Source organism: Tachyglossus aculeatus, chromosome 7 (genome assembly GCF_015852505.1).
Source record: "Tachyglossus aculeatus isolate mTacAcu1 chromosome 7, mTacAcu1.pri, whole genome shotgun sequence".
Taxonomy (NCBI): Eukaryota; Metazoa; Chordata; class Mammalia; order Monotremata; family Tachyglossidae; genus Tachyglossus; species Tachyglossus aculeatus.
In genome coordinates this window covers 55,860,359-55,879,942 of record NC_052072.1, presented here as the reverse complement: position 1 = coordinate 55,879,942, position 19,584 = coordinate 55,860,359, and the positions used below count along the sequence as shown (strand labels likewise).

The 19,584-nt window shown below is 39.5% G+C and overlaps 1 protein-coding gene across 1 annotated transcript in view; it reads right to left on the bottom strand.

Annotated features, from left to right (window-relative positions):
- Nucleotides 1–19,584, bottom strand: part of IQCA1 (IQ motif containing with AAA domain 1) — a 260,984-nt gene that overhangs the window by 210,059 nt on the left and 31,341 nt on the right. The window contains exon 6 of the mRNA XM_038749256.1: nt 8,750–8,955. Within this exon, the coding sequence (XP_038605184.1) occupies nt 8,750–8,955 (206 nt within the window). The remainder of the gene's footprint in view (nt 1–8,749; nt 8,956–19,584) is intronic.

Below are 19,584 nucleotides of genomic sequence, written 5' to 3'. Positions count from 1 at the left end.
CTAAGCACTGGGGTAAATACAAGCTAATCAGATTGGACACAATCCGTCTCACCTGGGGCTCACAGTCTTAATCCCCATTTTACAGATGAGGAAATTGAGGCACAGAGAAGTAGTGACTTGCCCAAGGTCACACAGAAGGTAAGGGATTAGAACCCAGGTACTCTGACACCTAGGCCCATACTCTTTCCATTAGGCATTAATATTTCTCTTATGACATATCTATAAATTATATACTATGTTATATTAATGTTTGTCTCCCCCACAAGACTTTAAGCTCACTGTGGGCAGGGAATGTGATGGTATTTGTTAAGCACCTTCTATGTGCCAGGCACAGAACTAAGCACTGAGGTACATACAAGATAATCAGGTCCCACATGGGGCTCACAATCTAAAGAGGAAGGGAGTACAGGCATTAAATCTCCATTTTGCCAATGGGGGAACTGAGGCACAGATAATTTAAATGACTTACCCAAGGTCACACTGCAGGCAAGTGGCAGAGGCAGGATCAGGACCCAGGTCCTCTGACTCCCATTCCAGTGTTCTTTCCAGGCTCACTCGTTCTCACAGGCAGAATATACAATAAGTGAGCACTTTTGTACTGTACACCCTATTAAGCACTTGAGAGTACTCTTCCCTCCAGGAGGTTACAATGTAGCAGGGAATATATATGGGAATAAATTATAGGTAAGGGAGGCAACCGGATTCAAGATGGGTACATAAGTGCTTGAGGAGTCGGGGGAATACCATAAGCGCTTAGGGGGTGAAGATAGGTGGATGCAAAATTGGGTGAGGAGATGAGACTATTCAGGGAAGCCTTCCTGGAAGAGATGTGATTTCTATCCCCTATCACCTGCCTCTACCACCCCCTCCAGATACTAGTCCTGGTCATCTACTGTCTCCCAGGACTCCCCCCCACCCCCAACTTTTGAATCATTTTATACCCTTTCTCATATCCCTTCTCTCTCTTTCTATTCCTACATTAATCATCGGGGACTTCAATATCCATATAGTTGTTCCTGTGACCCTTCTGTTGTCCCCTTTCTACCACTCAACTCCACTGACATCCTGCTCCACCCCACCTAGCCCACACATCAACTTGGACACACACTCGTTTTCATTATCTCTAGTTGCTGTACAATCTCTATCCTCACCAACTCTGAAATCCCTCTGACCACAAACTCCTCACCTGCCTTCTCTCGTGATATCCCCTCCCCGCAAATCTGCCCTCTTTCCCCACATAGACCTGGGATCTTTCAACCTCATCCAATTCTCTCAAGGCACCATGCCCCATTTATTTTCCACACCTAAACTACCTTCTCTTGATGACCAAATTGATGCCCTCATCACCACTCTCTCTACTGAATTCAACTCACTCGCTCCCTTATCACATCGCCACTCTCGTACCACTAAACCACTGCTCTGTGTCAACTCCACAATCTGCTGCCTTCACTCTTAGGCATAAGTCAGAGTGCTTCTGGAGGAAATCCAGATATCAGTTCAACTTAACCACTTCAAGTTCATCCTTGCTTGCTTTAACTCTGACCTCTCCTCTGTCCAGCAATATTATTTCTCCATCCTTACTGATGCCCATTTAATAACCAGATAATAATTCTATGACTAATATCCAGTATCTCTAACACTAGAATAAACTATTTTATTGTATTTTCCCTATCAGGATCCAAGAAGTATTTTCAGTAACCCTAAAACACATAAAAGCCATACTTTGTATGTAATTGCGATAGTTAATAGTGAGATTGTAGATTTCTCAATGGAGAGCAGATTAATGTTACCGAATGAAAGGAGTCAGAGAAATTGTGATACATATCTAGATTATTAGTTCAAACCTGAATGGGAAAGTCTTGAAAATGATTACTATCTAATATGCTGTTAATTTGATTCTGTTTGATCAGTCACTGAGTTAGGCTTGGATTATCCTCACAGCTCCCACAAGCATCCTGCTGCCACAGACACTTATAGAATTTTGGGCTGGATAGACCTTTGGATTTTGGTCTGTTGCTAATGATCTTATAAGAACTGTGGTTACATAAAGGTGGTTGGAAATCATAAGGAAGCAGCGTGGAAAGATCACAGGCCTGGGAATCAAAGGACCTGGATTCAATCCCACCTCCACTACTTAATTGCAGTGTGACCTTGGGCAAATTACTTAACTTCTCTGTACCTCAGTTTCCTCATCTATAAAATGGGGATTCAATACCTGTTCTCCCTCATAGACTGTGAGCCCCATGTGGGACCTGATTATCTTGTATCTACACTAATGCTTAGTACAGTTCTTGGCACATAGTAAGTGCATAGCAAATACCACAGTTATGATCATTATCATTTTAGTGGGACAGTCCCATCATTAGCGTCTGAACCACCAAAACTTTAAAGGGCATTGGTCCTTTATACTGAGAAGGCATGCAGCTCAGCTGATGGAATGGATATTTTAGGGAGTAGAGGGATCAAGAGGAGAGAAGCAGCCTGATCTAAAGGAAAGAGCCTGAGTATCAGAGGACTTGGGTTCTAATCCCAATCTGCCACTTTCCTGCTGTGTGAACTTGGGCAAGTAATAGCTTCTCTGTGCCTCAGTTTCCTCTAAGGTTGTGAGTCCCCTGTGGGATGGGGACTGCATCTGACTTAATTAGTTTTATCTACCAACTCTTAGAGTAGTGCTTGGCATAAAATAAGTGCTTAGCAAATACCACAATTAAAAATCAATGGTATATATTGGACACTTATTGTTGACTAAGCATTGTATTAGGCTTTGGGAGAAAACAGTATGGTAGAGTTGGTAGCCATATTCCCTGCCCACAGGGAGCTTACAGTCTAGAGGATGGGAGGCAAATTAGATAAGGAGGGAAAAGAAATAAGGTAGGGAGGAATGGGGAGCAAGTATGGGGTGAAGGGTGCACTGTGCAAGTCAGACCATTTGGGAGCAATGCCGGGAGCTGCAGTAGCCAGGATTCAGCAAACTGGTTCCCATGGGGACCAATCTTGACAGCTACCAGGGCTTTGATCATGAAAAATTGAGCACAACTGGTCTGGGTAACATGGTTTCAGAGGCTTGGGTCCTTGGTTCAGTAATGCACATAGTAAGCACTTAATAAAGAGACTGATAGATACAGAGGTAGAAGAGGGCAGAGAAAATCTTCTTCCTCCCTCTCAAACTCCATCTCCTTCCCCTCTCTGTTTTTTCCTTTCTTCTCTCTCACTTTTAGGGGCCCACCCTCGTTGTGCCCAAGATGATGACAATTTGTATTACCTTGGTAGTGGTGGATAAGCTTCCATTAAATAAATGTACTACTGGAATCGTTAGATGAGAACATGGCTCCATTGTTCATCCTGGTCTGAGGGCTTAAAATTCAGTTAATACTGCTGACAAGTCAAAAGCATTAACTTATTTCCTATGCTATACAAGAAGATGCTAGTGGATTTGAATGCCTGGCCTTGCCTGGAAGAAAATCCATGTCTAGAATCAGTAAATAAGACAAGGTTTTTTAAATAATGCATGTCAACACATTATCATTTTTCTTGTATTTATTTCATTTTTCCTTTTCTGGAAAAAAAATTACCAATCAACTCAGGCTAGTCACAGAACAGTCTTAACATTACTATTCTTTCTTTGTTTCTTTCCAATAGAGGTCAAGCTGTCAGTCAAGAACATTTGAATTTGATTAGTGCAAGAAAAATCACTGTGACAGATTGAATTTTACTGATTCACCATGGAACTTGGTAGTTTTTCCAAAGCCAAACTGGCAAACCAATTATGGAAATGCATTTACCCTTAACCTCTTCTCTCTTCAAGAAAAAAGGGAATCTTTACATTTATGGGAGCAACACTTAACATGAACTGACCCTTAGGGTCTCCAATACCACTGATGAACTGTTCCCTAGAGACTTAAAGGAGAGATATAAATCCTCTAAAGAAATTCTCAAACAACTTGCTACAACCAAGGACATGTCACAGTATAACAAATTCTACAGATTACTTTCTCCCATGACCCCGGTGTTACCCATATGCAAAACACTATTATTTCTAGTTATAACACCTCTGCTCAAGAGTCCATCGTACCTGAACTTAAATACCTTTGAAAGAATGGAAGAATCAAATTCACCTTTGAGTTAAGCTGTATATTAACAGGAAGGGACCTTCCTGAATTTCATGAATATTTAAGGATATGTTCATATAAACTTTGATAAAGAGTAATTCTGTGTAGATATCATTGCTGTGACATTTTAGGAGAAAAATCTGATTTGAACATCCATTGAAAAAAGACAACTTTTCATCCAGGGGGAGAAATACACACATTTTTAGTTAGAACCACAATAGTCCATAAAGGTATGGCCACTTTTAACTTAGTCTCATTTAGGATGAGGTAATTGTCACAGTGAAGTTATGAGATTTGCCCAAGGTCATACAGCAGACAAGAGGTGGATCCAGGATTAGAACCAAGGTACTCTTACTTCCAGACCCATGCTGTTTCCTCAGCTGCCTCCTCTGCTTCATTTGCTATTGTGGCTCAATGCCACTTACTTTAAACTCACTCTTTTGGGAGCTCATCTGCTCACATGATTTCAGCTACTACCTCTGTGTTCTTTCTCTTTCTCTAACCCTGACATGCCATGTCTCCTCTTGCCTTCAGGACATTTCCATTTGGATGCCTTTCTGGCACTTCAAATTCAACATATCTACAACAGAACATTTCACCCCTCCCATTAAAGGCATTCCTCCCCATAACTTTCCCAACTCACTCACCACTACCACCCACCTCCCTGTTTCAGAAGCCAGTAACTGTGGATTCACCTTTGACTCTTATAATTCAACTCCCACATTTCAGTCTACTGCCAAATCCTGATGGATCTTCTGCACATCTTCCAATCTGTCCCTCTCCTCCACCCAAATTGGTACCAAGATGTTACAAACTCTGGCTTCACCATGGCAAGACTATTGCATTAGCCTCCTTGTTAGTTTTCCAGCCTCTAGCCCCCTCCCCACTCCAATACATACTTCACTCTGCTGCCCAAATCATTTTTCTAAAAGAATGTGCCATTCACTGTGAGCCCTTCTAGACTGTGAGCCCGTTGTTGGGTAGGGACTGTCTCTATATGTTGCCGACTTGTACTTCCCAAGTGCTTAGTACAGTGCTCTGCACACAGTAGATGCTCAATAAATATGATTGAATGAATGAAATTCAATTCTCCCTGCTCTTCAAAAACCTCCAATGATTGTCCATCCACCTCCATATTAAACAGAAATTCCTTACCATTGGCTTCAAAGTACTGTTAGCTTTCCCTCTCCTGTCCTACCTCACTGATTTCCTATTACAACCCAATCCACCCACTTCATTCCTCTGTCTACTTTGTCACTGTACCTCGATCTCATCTATCTCACTGCCAACGCCTTGCCCATGTTCTCCTACTGGCCTGTAACACCTTCACCCATCATATATGACAGACTGCCTCTTTCCCCACTTCCAAAACCAAAGAAGATTTTCCCAATTAAGCTATTTTTCCCCTATTCCTTTCCCCTCTTCATTGCCTATACACTATACACCCTTTAAGCACTTGATATTCAACCCACTCTCATCCCCACAGCACATCTGTACTGTAAAATCCTTATGGGCAGAGAATATGTTTGTCTAACAACTTTATTGTATTATGCTTAGCACACTGCTCTACACAGGAAGCACTCTATCAATAACACTGATTGATATAACTTAGGCACTCAAATCTGCATCTGCTATTAGCATTTCTGCTAGTACCTGGGTAAATAATATAGCATAACATATACTACATTCTTAATTGAGAGACATTTACAAACTAGAAACCTGCATAGGTACTATATTTGGAACTCACATTCAACCTGTCCCCACAGATCACAAAGTCCATACCCACCCTGAATCTAATAATAATAATTGTGAAATTTAAGTGTTTATTATGTGTCAAGCACTGTACTAATAGTGGGAGTGTATACAAGATAATCAGGTCCCCCATGGGGCTTACAATCTAAGTAGGAGGGAGAACAGATATTAAATACCCACTTTGTAGATGAGGGAACTGAGAATGGGAGAAGTGAACTTACTTGCCCAAGGTCACACAGCAGGCAAGTGATGGAAGTAGGATTAAAACCCAGGCCTTTTGACTCCTAGGCCTGGGATCTTTCCATGAAGCTACACTGCTTCCCAACTATGCTATGTGTACTCAAGGATAGAGTCAGGTAATATGGGGCATCTTAGTAGGGCCTAAATAACTCTAAGTAAGTCCACTGTCCTTTCTTCAGGACAGTGTGGTGTGGGACGAGGCTATGGCAGGAAGGGGCAGGGCATAAAAGAGAGCCAGGGAGAAGAGGCAGCTTTCCATTTGAGTGGCAGCATCTTCTATGTCAAAGCATATCCTGTACATTCTGGTGACAGTGATGACTCAAACATTCAAACACAGCCTACCTGATCCCCAAATGAGTCATACCTGCAACCTAATACTGACAGATGCAAATCAAAACTATGTTGAAGGCACTCATGGGTCAAACACATGGTGGGAAGTAAGTCTCTAATGAAAACAAAATCCTGAGATTTAATCAGCTTTGCTTTTTCAGTACAGAACTTTTTTCCAGTGCAGTATATGGAAACCAGAACACACAAAAATCAGGAATTTTTTTGTAAATGATTCATCAGGCAGCTATTAAGAAATTGACAATGTAGATTAGATCTGAGGCATGGGAAATAAGAAAAATAATTAATATCAGTCCTAAAGTCAGATAATACAAAGGTAATTCATAAAAGTGAAATTTTCCTATTGTATGTCTTAACTGTATTTAAAAATATATTTTCATCCAATTATCTTGGCATAGAGGTATTTTTATCCATTTGATTGCCAGTTTGGGAAATTATATCTCAATTGTATGGAACCATATCTAAGTTGAATAAGCAATTATGTGAAATCTTAAGATCATCATGAAAGCTTGCTTTGACCAGACATCAAAAATGTAACAAATTCAGTCTTCTCAATCAATCAATCATATTTATTGAGCGCTTACTGTGTGCCAAACACTGTACTAAGCGCTTGGGAAGTACAAGTTGGCAACATATAGAGACAGTCCCTACCCAACAGTGGGCTCACAGTCTAGAAGGGGGAGACAGAGAACAAAACCAAACATATTAATAAAATAAATAGAATAGATATGTACAAGTAAAACAGAGTAATAAATATGTACAAACATATATACATATATACAGGTGCTGTGGGGAAGGGAAGGAGGTAAGACGGGGGGATGGAGAAGGGGATGAGGGGGAGAGGAAGGAAGGGGCTCAGTCTGGGAAGGCCTCCTGGAGGAGGTGAGCTCTCAGTAGGGCCTTGAAGGGAGGAAGAGAGCTAGCTTGGCGGATGGGCAGAGGGAGGGCATTCCAGGCCAGGGGGATGACGTGGGCCGGGGGATGATGGCGGGACAGGCGAGAACGAGGCACGGTGAGGAGATTAGCGGCAGAGGAGCGGAGGATGTGGGGTGGGCTGTAGGAGAGAAGGGAGGTGAGGTGGGAGGGGGTGAGGTGATGGAGAGCCTTGAAGCCGATGGTGAGGAGTTTCTGCATGATGCGCAGATTGACTGGTAGCCACTGAAGATTTTTGAGGAGGGGAGTACCATGCCCAGAGCGTTTCTGGACAAAGACAATCCGGGCAACAGCATAAAGTATGGATTGAAGTGGGGAGAGACACGAGGATGGGAGATCAGAGAGAAGGCTGATGCAGTAGTCCAGACGGGATAGGATGAAAGCTTGAACGAGCAGGGTAGCGGTTTGGATGGAGAGGAAAGGGCGGATCTTGGCAATGTTGCGGAGCTGAGACCGGCAGGTTTTGGTGACGGCTTGGATGTGAGGGGTGAATGAGAGAGCGGAGTCGAGGATGACACTGAGGTTGCGGGCTTGTGAGACGGGAAGGATGGTAGTGCCGTCAACAGTGATGGGAAAGTCAGGGAGAGGGCAGGATTTGGGAGGGAAGACAAGGAGTTCAGTCTTTGACAGTCTTCTCACCACTTATCTTACATACACTCTCACAGGATTGACTTGGCTCAAAGTTAGCCTCCCTTACCAGTCTCTCTGAAAAATTTGTTACGCTATGAAAGATACTGAGTAAGTTTGGAACACTTTGTTTTCTAATCCCTCATTATCTATCATTTCCCTCTTGACAGCTTTATTCTAACAATTTTGCCAAGTATTGAAGTTAAGTAAACTATCTAATTCTCAATGCCATCCCTTTCCTCCTTTTTCTTTTTAGAAGGCTAGTTTTTACACTCTTCAAATTAGTGTGGACTTGGGACTTGTTCAGACACTACTTCCACTGATCTTCAAAAACAGTGATACTCACAGGGCAAAAATAAGTGGGTGGATTAAAATATCATGTGTAATTACTATTCATATTAATGTCTACCTTCCCCTCTAGACTGTAAACTTGTTATGGACCAGGAACATATCTGCTAATTTTGTTACATTGTATTCTCCCAAGCACTTAGTAGAGTGCTCTCCACATAGTAAGTACTCAGTAAATATAATTGATTACTTTCAAAATTTATCATCAACTCATTAAAAGAGAAGTATAAAATTTAGGGACTACAATAAGTAGCAAAGTTTAGGATAGCCCCCTCCTAATACTGCTGGTACTTACTGAGTTATTTTGTAATCCTCAATTATTGAATGAATTGATATTGCTTGTAAAGCAAATACTAAATTTAGATTAAGGTGACAAAAATTGGGTTTCTCACCGGCATTCAATGAACCAATGGCGGATCTGTTCTTGGAGGCTTTCTTTGATGTCAGGACCTTCTAATTCTCTCAGATTATTCTTGATTGAAACCAGAGCTTCTTGGAATTCTTCCTCATGTCTTTCCTGAACATCATAACGTAAGGTGTTCACTTGTTGGGCATGTACCAATGAAGAGTTAAACTCTGCAAGCTGAAGAGGTGGGCTCTAGGAATACAAAAAAAATGAAATAAAAAAAGGGAGCAAGAAAGTAAACCCAAATAACATATTGTATGGTGAGTTCTACTGAATAGACTCACTTATCCTATGATCAGCAGCCTATTTCTGGAGAAGATAAGGAGTGTGGTTCAGACGATAGCAACTGTATCCATACTAATAGGTGTCATTTTCACATTAAACTGTTATAGTAATGTATTTTGCATTAATGACTTGTAAATAGGCAGTATTTTATTTTAATACTTTATCTGAACTATTAGGTTTACTGTTGCATCTGTGTCACCTTGGTATGAAATCCATGTCCCATGAATTAACAAGGTGGGAAGGGAGCAGGGAGGAGAAATGGGACAGGAGGCTTCCTAGGATTTCTATGATTTAGAATCTTCATCAAGCAGAATTTAAAATCTTAAAACTGACATAGTGTTTGACTTGTTTTACCAGTACTTTTCAAGGTAAAGCTATGTCCATCTCACTTGGGGGAATCACAAAACTTTAAGCATGAAAAATGTATTTCATGCTATTGCTTAGGTAAAGTAAATCTTGGTTGGAATGATTTCCTTGTTTTCATTTGAGAATAGTTATAACACAAGTATTTTCTTAAGTCACTAATAATTTCTGCACTGATGGGAGATTTGAAAAATTGATTTTTCTTTGGAGCAGACTAAAATATCAAAATAGATGTAGCTATACAAAGAACTGGGTAGCACATTATTAATCACAAAACTCCTGATTTTCCAGACTAGCTCCAGGATGAGAAACTAGTCAGGAAGAATACAGATATTGAAAAGGATGTTTCCATGGGCCTTGCATGAATCTCCCTGATAGGGCCCACATTACCAGAAGTGCTGTTAATGGCTTTGTCAACTAGGTCAGTCAGTGGTTGATTAATTCCTAGGCCCAGTCACTAGCACATGCATTTTGATCCTATTTTTCCTAGACACCCCCCACAAAGGGAACTTCCACAACATGGGAACTATCAAGTCCTTTGTAGATGTGATTGGGATCCCCTAGAGGGATCAAGTTCATAACTAATTCCCACCTATAAACTGTTTTGTAGTGCTTAGTATAATGCTTTCTGTATAGTAAGCACCTAAATACTATCATCATTATTGGAATGGTACTTGCATTGAAGCCCCATGGCCTATTCTCAAGGTACTTCACTTTCTAGGTTTTTTTTTTTTCCATTCGTTCATGTATTTATTGAGCACTTACTGTGTGCTCAATAACAGACACTGTACTAAGCACTTGGGAAAGTACAATATAACAGACACATTCCCTGCCCACAACAAGCTTTCAGTCTATGATGTTATGGTTCCCAAATATTTGCCAAAAGGAGGCAGATCAAAAATGTTTATCCTCTTTGTTTCTCTATTAAATTATAAACTCTTTTTGGACAGGAGCCAGGTGCTTTACTTCTAGTAAAATAACATAAAATAGTGTCCTGGGAATAGAGGACCAGGGTTCTAATCTCAGCTCTTCCAATTGTTTGCTGCGTGACCTTGGGCAAGTCATTTAACTTCTCTGTGCCCCCATTTCCTCAGTTGTAAAAAGGGAGTTCAGTAAGTGTTCTCTCTCCTACTTAGACAGTGAGCCCCATGTGGAACAGGCACTGTGTTCAACCTGATTAACTTGGATCAGTTAATCAGTGCTTAGAACAGTGCTTGATACCTAGTAAATGCTTAACAAATACCACAAGAAATAAAAAACACTACTGAAGATACATTTTGTTTCAAGAAATTACAGCTTGAGGTACATCATTTGTTTTTCAGAATGGAATGCAATATATAAGCTTTTCTCTTTTATATCCACTATAGTTTGCCATGCAACTTCCTTAGCTTCTATTTGAAATCTATTATGGGTAAGATTTTCCACCTCCTTGCTTTTCGTAAAAGCAGTGTCATACTTTGTACACACCTGAAGGTGATATTCACGCCTAAGGGGTGTGTGTGTGTGTGTGTGTGTGTGTGTGTGTGTGTGTGTGTGTGTGTGTGTGTGTGTGAGACAAGCCAGGACTCATATCCCTAACTGCATTTTACTCTCCCTCGCCCCCCAACCCCCTCTCCACCCCCCCACCCCAAGGTGTGCTGACACATTTGTTGTTTACTGTTCCTGGCACTATTTTTTTTTTTTTTTGCACTGTCTCAAAATTCTTATAAAGGTTTAGCTCAACTAGAGGCCTTCTTTTGTTGACTTCGGTGTGCCTCACTCTTTTCCCTGGGGCAACTGATTTTGTTACTAGCTGAGATGAAGTATCATCTGAATCTTTGCCTTACAATACACTTAAAAGCATTTCCTTTGCCTGCCTTTCAGTTTCTCATATTCAACACCCAACTTCACCTCCACCCCTCCCATTCACCAGCTGTTTGGTGCTAGGATCTGAAGGAGAAAGACTTTTCTCTCTGATGGAATTCAGGACTCTTTCACTGGGGTGGGGGCATTGGGGAGGGCTCAGGGGAAGAGGGAAGAACTGTACCAATCTGGTACCTGTGGCTTGACTATGATTTGGTCAACCTGTTGCCATCCTCATCCATTCTCCCCAAACATCCCAACCAATGAGACTGCGGTGATGAGCATAGCTTCAGTGCTAAGAGACTGACTTCATTTTTGATCCTGTCACCATCTCATATAAAATACTGCCCTATAAGTGATGCTGATGGGACTGCTGAAGGAGTCAGATGTGGAGGTTCTAGGTCTCAACTGTTGAGAAGATTGGACAGCACCACAGTTCTGGAGACTTTTATGGCTGGAGCTTAATACCGTGCTGCTTCACACTGTTAGGTTTCAAAAGGATGTGTGTGATTCTACTCCCTTGTCTACTGTTGAAATGTGCTGCTTAAATAACAGAATTCTGTAACAGCATTTAGCTCTGTGTTGTCAATATTACATTTTTGGTTGTGTGTATTGCTTCCCTGGAGCAGGCTGATACACAACCTCAGCTTTCTTCATGCTTAGTAGTCCATAATACCTTGAAGATTTGGAGAAGAGGTTTATAAGCATATGCATGCCTTCTTGGGCATGAACTGCAGAGGTCCAGTTATCCATCAATCAATAGTAGTTACTGAGTACTCATTCTGCATGGTATATTGCACTAAGTGCCTCAGAGTACAACAGACATGATCCTGCCCTGAAGAAGCTTGTAGTAATTTTTGACTTCTGACAATACTCGGTCTGAGTTGGATGAGTTTTCTAGAGGAGCAGAAACACCCTGAATAGAACCAGGTCATCCCATAGCAATGAGGAATGTTTCGAACAGAACATTTGTTCTGACACCCCCAGCCGTGCCATCTTGATTTCTCTGAATCTTAATGTTTCCAATGTCAGTCAAGTTAGGTGACTTTGTAGAGTTGATGTAGACTGTAAGTTCGTTGCAGGCAGGGAATGTGCCTGCCAACTCTATTGTATTGTGATCTTCCAAGCACTTAATACAGTGCACTGCACATAGTGAGTGCTTATGGTGTCAAGTGCTTTGGTAAAACTGGGCAGAGGTCTTGGTGCTCCTCCCCGGGCTGTTTCTGGACCTGACATGTTGTAAAGATCATGTCCGCTCTCCCATGCTGCGCTTAGTAAAGCGCTCTGCACACAGCGCTCAATAAATACGATTGAATGGATGAATGAAGCCACGTTGTGACTCCAGAAACATTTGGTTGTTGAGATCTTGAGAAGACGATGAGGGAGTCCTCTGGCCTGAGTCTTGCTGTCAGTGGGGAGCCAGAATGACTCGAGAGATGGTGATGACCTCTGGGTTCTTGTGGCATTTTCCTTAGTGCTGCACATGTTGAGGAAGAGCTTGGATACATTTTAAAGCAGGGTGTACCTTTCGTGCTCATAGATCTCAGCGGAAAGGAGGCCATCAGGTTCAGGGCTTTGCCATTTTCCACGGCTCTAACTGCTGCGTAGACTGTTTTGACAGTTGGTCCAAGTGCCATGCCCCTGAATGCTGGTTTAGTGTGTTTTGAAGGGCCTCATATTTAATAGGAGAAAGTATGTTGAAACTTTCTTTACCTCTTCCTACTCCTGTTTTTAACAGCTTAGGATTTTAACTTTAGAGCTTTATTAATAATAAGGATGGCATTTATTATGGACTTAGTATATGCCAAGCACCATGCAGAGTGCTGGCTGGGGTAGTTACAAAATAGTCTGTATGATCCTATTTGAGGCTCACTGTAAGAGCTTAAATATTACTTTTAATGAAATTTTAAAGTTAGTTATAGGATGCCCAAAGTAAACCCTTCTGAAGTCAATTTTTCCTGCTTTTAGACTTACTAACACTGGAGTCACACCCAATTCCTTACTCTTTACACCTCTCCACCTAACGAAGTGCCATCCTCCTCCCATCCTTTTACTTCTACCTCTACTACTCCATTCCTATTCCCAATACTTAAATGGTTTATCTTTATTTAGAATGGACTTTTTACACTTTCATCCCAGTGAATTGAAATGAATATCAATTACAGTTTTCCCACAGGAAGTGTCACCATTTCAGGAGTGTCATTCCAATTATAATGTTTAGGAAAGTGTCCCACACAATGACATATACCATGTTCCATATCATACATAACCATGCCATTCATCCAGATTACTTTTCTTTTTTTGGCAAGGAATGTATTTAAAACAAATGTATTTTCTATATTCTTTCTTTGAATAAAATCATGGGATAATTTTGACATCCTTTGGTGGGTGTTTTTAAATTTAAGAGGTTTATCTTTTCCTTTGGGCAAGAACATCTTTTCATATTTGGTTGCTTCTCTAGCCCTGTGAAATTCAAATTTAACTCACCACATAAGCAGCAACTCATTTAAAAACAAATTAGGAATATTAAAAGGGAGACAGAGAAAGCTATAATACACTACATATTGAATGAACCACATCAGTTGTAGAATAATGCATCTTAATGAAGGCTTCCCATGTGAATAAACCATTATATTTACAAGCTTCCCATGGTTAATGACCCAGAACTGGATAACGAAACTTACATTTATTGTAAGGTCCTCTGTCAGCAAAAATATACATATTAATAATGGATGTTGCTGTAAAAATAGGACATAATATGACACTTTTTGAGTTTGTGGGAAAATAGGACTATATGGCCCATTAACTTATAATGCTTATCTAATGTTTGGGCTTTGGCTTTACAAACCGTTGTTTAAATTAGTAAGGCAAAATGGACATTTGTTCAAAAGTTTGTTCAATTCAATCACAAATATATTTACAATAAGTGGCAATGTTTGAAACATGAGGGTCACAATCTTGCTTTGGGTGTGAGAGAGAGTGTGAGGTAGCATGATTATATAGAAACACTTTTTAAAAGCTAAGATCAAACTGATGAAAGTAGGAATAATGAATTCAAAACAAATTAACGTTGCAATCTTTCAGGAAACTGCATTTTCATTTAGGAACTCTTCACCATTATAAAAGTGGAGATTAATTAGCTCTATGCATCTTCAGAACACAGTATGCATTATTGTTCATTATAAAGTACTTAGAAGTGTTCACTCAATCAGATCTTCGGACTGACTGAACATTCTTAGAGCTATAATTCTGCACATAGGATACCTCATGCTGAGGAATTAACTGTTCCACAATAGTCTCATTTTCGAGAAAGAGAAAAATAAAATATGAATCAATGTGCTTTTTTATCATACCTATTTTGTGACTTTATAAGGTATCTGCATATATATATATATATATGTGTAGTCAAATATATTTATACCTGCAGAGAAACGCAGAATAGGAATATAACTATACATCATTATCAATTCTGTTCTTATTATATGAATAATATTATATTGGGAAGCAGGGTTGCCTAGTGGAAAGGGCCCAGGTCTGGCAGTCAGAGGACCTGGGTTCTAATCTCAGCTCTGCCACTTCTTGTCTGTTGTGTAACCTTAGGCAAGTCACTCAATTTCTCTGCACCTTAGCTTATTCATCTGTAAAATGAAGATTAAATTCTCCTCCCTCCTGGACTGTGAGCCCTATGTGGGTCAGGAACTGTGTCCAGCCTGATGATCTGTATCTACTCCAGGACTTAGTAAAACACTTGGCATATAGTATGTTATTTAAGGCAGCATGGCTCAGTGGAAAGAGCACGGACTTGGGAGTCGGAGGACATGGGTTCTAATCCCAGATCTGCCACTTGTCTGCTGTCTGATCTTGGGCAAGTCACTTCACTCTCTGTACCTGTTACCTCATCTATAAAATGGGGAGTAATGCTTTGAGCCCCATGTGGGACAACCTGATTAGCTTGTATCTACCCCAGTGCTTAGAACAATGCTCAGCATATAGTAAGTGCCCCCCCCTTCCTCTTCTCCACCTCCTGCACTACCCCCACCCATCCCCACAGCACTTGTATATATTTGTACATATTTATTACCCTATTTTATTTGTACAGATTTATTGCACTATATTTTATTAATGATGTGTATATAGCTATAATTCTATTTATTCTGATGGTATTGACATCTGTCTACTTGTTGTCTGGCTCCCCGTTCTGGACTGTGAGCCCATTGTTGGGTAAGAACCGTCTCTATATGTTGCCGATTTGTACTTCCCAAGCGCTTAGTACAGTGCTTTGCACACAGTAAGTGCTCTTGGGTATATTTGTACATATTTATTACTCTATAATTTTATTAATGATGTGTATATAGCTAGAATTCTATTTATTCTGATGGTATTGTCAGCCATCTGCTTGCTTTGTTTTGTTGTCTGTCTCCCCCTTCTAGACTGTGAGCCCATTATTGGGTAGGGACCATCTCTATATGTTGCCAATAATAATAATGGCATTTACTAAGTGCTTACTATGTGCAATTTGTACTTCCCAAGTACTTAGTACAGTGCTCTGCACACAGTAAGTGCTCAATAAAAACGATTGAATGAATGAACAAATACCATAATTATTATGATTGTTTTTCAATCACTGTAAAACCAAGATAAAGCAGTTCAGCTTTATTTTAGTTTTTCCATCAGTTTAAAGCTGAATTTATAAACATATTAATCATCTTCACCACTCAATCCCCTCTGATTGCCATTATACAAGGTTTTTCTTTAAAACTTTTAGCCAAAATTTTATTCTGCCATAAAGACATAATTGTGATGCAAACCTCTAACCATGCCATGATATTTTCCATCATGTTTTTTAGTATGACACAATTTAATCAGAAATGCCCTATATTTTAATGCACAGACCTACCAAAAAGATTTCCATTTCATCAGGTGTCCAGATGAAATTTTAATTATATAGCATGTTTCATTTAAATATTCCAAAACAAAAAAGGAATTCATTGTATTTGTATGGGTTTTGATATATGAAACACACATTCATTCCCAGGCCCTTTTTAATAAGTATCCAGTCAAGTGAACTATTGTAATATAAATACTGATAGCTTCAGGGTACCATATAAATTATATGATGGTCAGAACGATAGCCCCAAATTAAGTTTAAAAGGATCCTCTGAGGAAAATGCATTACATTCATTAAGGCATCTCCTCCCATTTGATCCACTCCAGTGGGTTCTGCCAGTTAAAATAATTGTCACCAGAATTCAAGCAATGTTATTTGTAGTGAGAGTATCTGGGATAAAAATATTCACAAGGATTCTTTCTAGAAAATTATATTTAAAAGTAAAATACTAATTTGGTATAAAAGTGAAAATGCATTCTACGTAATGATGTCTGTTACAATTCTAGTTACATTTACTAAGCACCTCTTTCTGGGTACATTTCCAAACGTCTCATAAATGCAATCCAGTCTAACTTTGACCAGAAGGATCAATACATTGAAGTTAGCATAGTGCAAAATAACAAAACTATGGAAGAATGAAAATGTCATCTACCAGGAAGATACTTGCTTGAGATGTTGGTTAAAACACTTCCAATTGGATTTTTTTTAGTATTTGCTTTGGTTATGGCATTCATGTATACTGAATGTATCCATACATTTGATATTATGATCTCTGACATAGAAACAGATGTTCCTCTTTGGTGTAAAAAGTCAAGAATATTAATTATCCATGGAGTTTCTGATATTACTGGGTTCATTGAAAATAAATTTGAAAAAAATCATTATTCAGACATTAAAAATATTTCACTCATGGAAAATAAAATGATTCCTTTACATGGATTAAGAACATTTTATTTCAGTTACAAAGTCAATCAAAACTTTTATTCAAAACAGGCTGTCAGCACTTATGATCTACTTACATGCTGTCAGTTCTACATTAGCCATAGCCTGTTCTATAAGAGTTTGAAATTCTCTTTGGGGAAAGTATATGGATCAGTAATTCAGGATGCAGAAATAATAGCTGGCCAACCTACACCATTTCCTATGAAATGAATGCATTTGTATTTTGTTGTGATTGTGGGCTCAAATTAGAGTGAATTCCCTAGGTGTTAATTTAGCTATCAAATAGGCAATCTCCTTTCTGCTACTATTACAAATCTCTGCTGTAGTTCACAGGGCTATTGTGAAGATAAATATCTCTAAGTATTTTGAGATTCTAGAAGGAAAAGGGTATTAGCCCAAGGTGTTTCTGATTTTTCCAGAGAGGCCACTCACTTTAAAAGACAATGGCTCCTACAAATTCGACGTCATGACTATTGTGCAGTTTTTCTTCTTGCCGCAAGATGGCAGGAAGAATCAGAATCAAGGAGATCTAGGTCAGTCGAACCCCCTTTCTCGGCTTCACCCTCTTTTGGCCCAACTTTCCACAGGCATGCCCAGACCCCGTACCAGGCTCTGGTCTCCAAGATTTGCCCATCATTAGCTTGAAGGACTGCAATAATAAAAATGGTCTTTATTAAGCACCCATGAGTCAAACACTGTACTAAGCACAGGGGTACCTATGAGACGATCAAGTTGGACATGGTCCTTATTCTGTGAAGGGTTCACAGTCTAAGTAGAGGGGAGAATAGATATTTAATCCCCATTTTATAGATGAGAAAACTGAGGCAGAGAAGTTAAGTGACTTGCTCAAGCTCACACAGCAAGCAAGTGACAGGACTGAGATCAGAACCCTGGTCTCCTGCCCCCCAGGCCTATGTTCTTTCTACTAGGTCATGCTGCTTCTTAATTAAATTAACAATCCGTTTTCCACTGTTACTCCCTAATGAGGACAGGCAAAGTCACCCATGATGGTTCTGGGCCAGAGAGCCAGGCCTTTTAAGAGTCAAGGCCCATCCATGGCCTTCTATGGTAACCAACCAATGCCAGGAGGCAGGATTGCCCAGGTCTGAGTGGTGCATTTTCACATATTGAACTACTATGTGGAACACCATATGTCTCTAGTAAAGCAATAATCATAAAAAAGTCTCCTGCTATGATGTTAATAAGATAGTTTTCTTCAAAGTGTATCATTATCCTTGGTAAATTTAGAATATTTCTAGCTCCCGTGTTTAGCTGGCATACAAGAAAGGAAGGATAGTTTTACTGTCACCAAAATATCTTGGGATATTTTTGAAATACCGAGATCAAAGAAGAGGCTAAGAGTTTACAGGGAGGGAAAGCAGGTCCAGGTTTCAGTTAGTGATGTATGCTTTTCTGGTAAGATTTATTTTATTTATCAAGGAGATCAGGTCTTGGACAGTGTGATTTATTAGATATTTAGAAAAACATGTGCAGTTGAATCATGTGGGTTCATCAGTCAAGGTTAATATTAGGTTCTAGAACCAAGAAAAATTTCTAAACCATGGATTTAAATCCTGTCATGAAGCTGAATAATAAATAAACTCTCTGTTGGAGAAATTCAAACATTTGAGCTTTGTGCCGACAGCTGAGATAACCTTGAAAGCTGCTATTGTATACAAAGGCTTTGGGGATTTTAAAATATTTTTTGCAAATTTAACATAAAAATTATCTATTAGAAATTTAAATACCCCTACAGGATAAATAAGAGTTTGTTGGCTGCTATTTGTGCTTAAGGATCCTAGAAAGAGGTGCCTAAAGACATGCTTTCTCCAGTTCCCCAAATCATGACTGACTAGGACTTCTAATTTATCTAAGTCTTTTAAGTACTAGAGAAGCAAATACAACATATTTACACATGAAGATCTGTGGTCATTTTTTATAAGGTTTGACAGTAGGATACATCAAAGGGATTTGACCTGTGGAGCTCTCTGCCTATATATCAACGTGTATGGATGCCTGTTCACCACTTATTTTCTTTGGAGACTACAAAAAGGAATGTAGTATTAAAAGAAACAAAACATTAAACCAAAATAGAAGCAGAAGGAAAATATGTTTGTAATATATGATTTCATTTTGATTATACTGTTGGCTATTTAATACTACCATTTGTTTTAAAGTATAAAATGTATGTGGGGTGTACATTTTTTTTTCTGCTTTGAAATAAAAGTTAGGAAATGGTCTGGAAAGTTTGCCATTGCAATCTTTCCCTTATGCTCTTTGTCTTCTTTAGAGACCCTTTCCTTTGGATATTAAGCTGCCTTTTCAGAATATAAATGGTTTCATCGTTGAAAGCTTACAATCTCTAGATTGAAGTTCATTATGGGCAAGGAACATACCTGCTAATTCTGTTGTATTGCACGCTCCCAATAGCTTAGTACAGTGCTCTGCACATAGTAAGTGCTAAATAAATACCATTGTTTGAAGAAATGGATAGCCAGTAA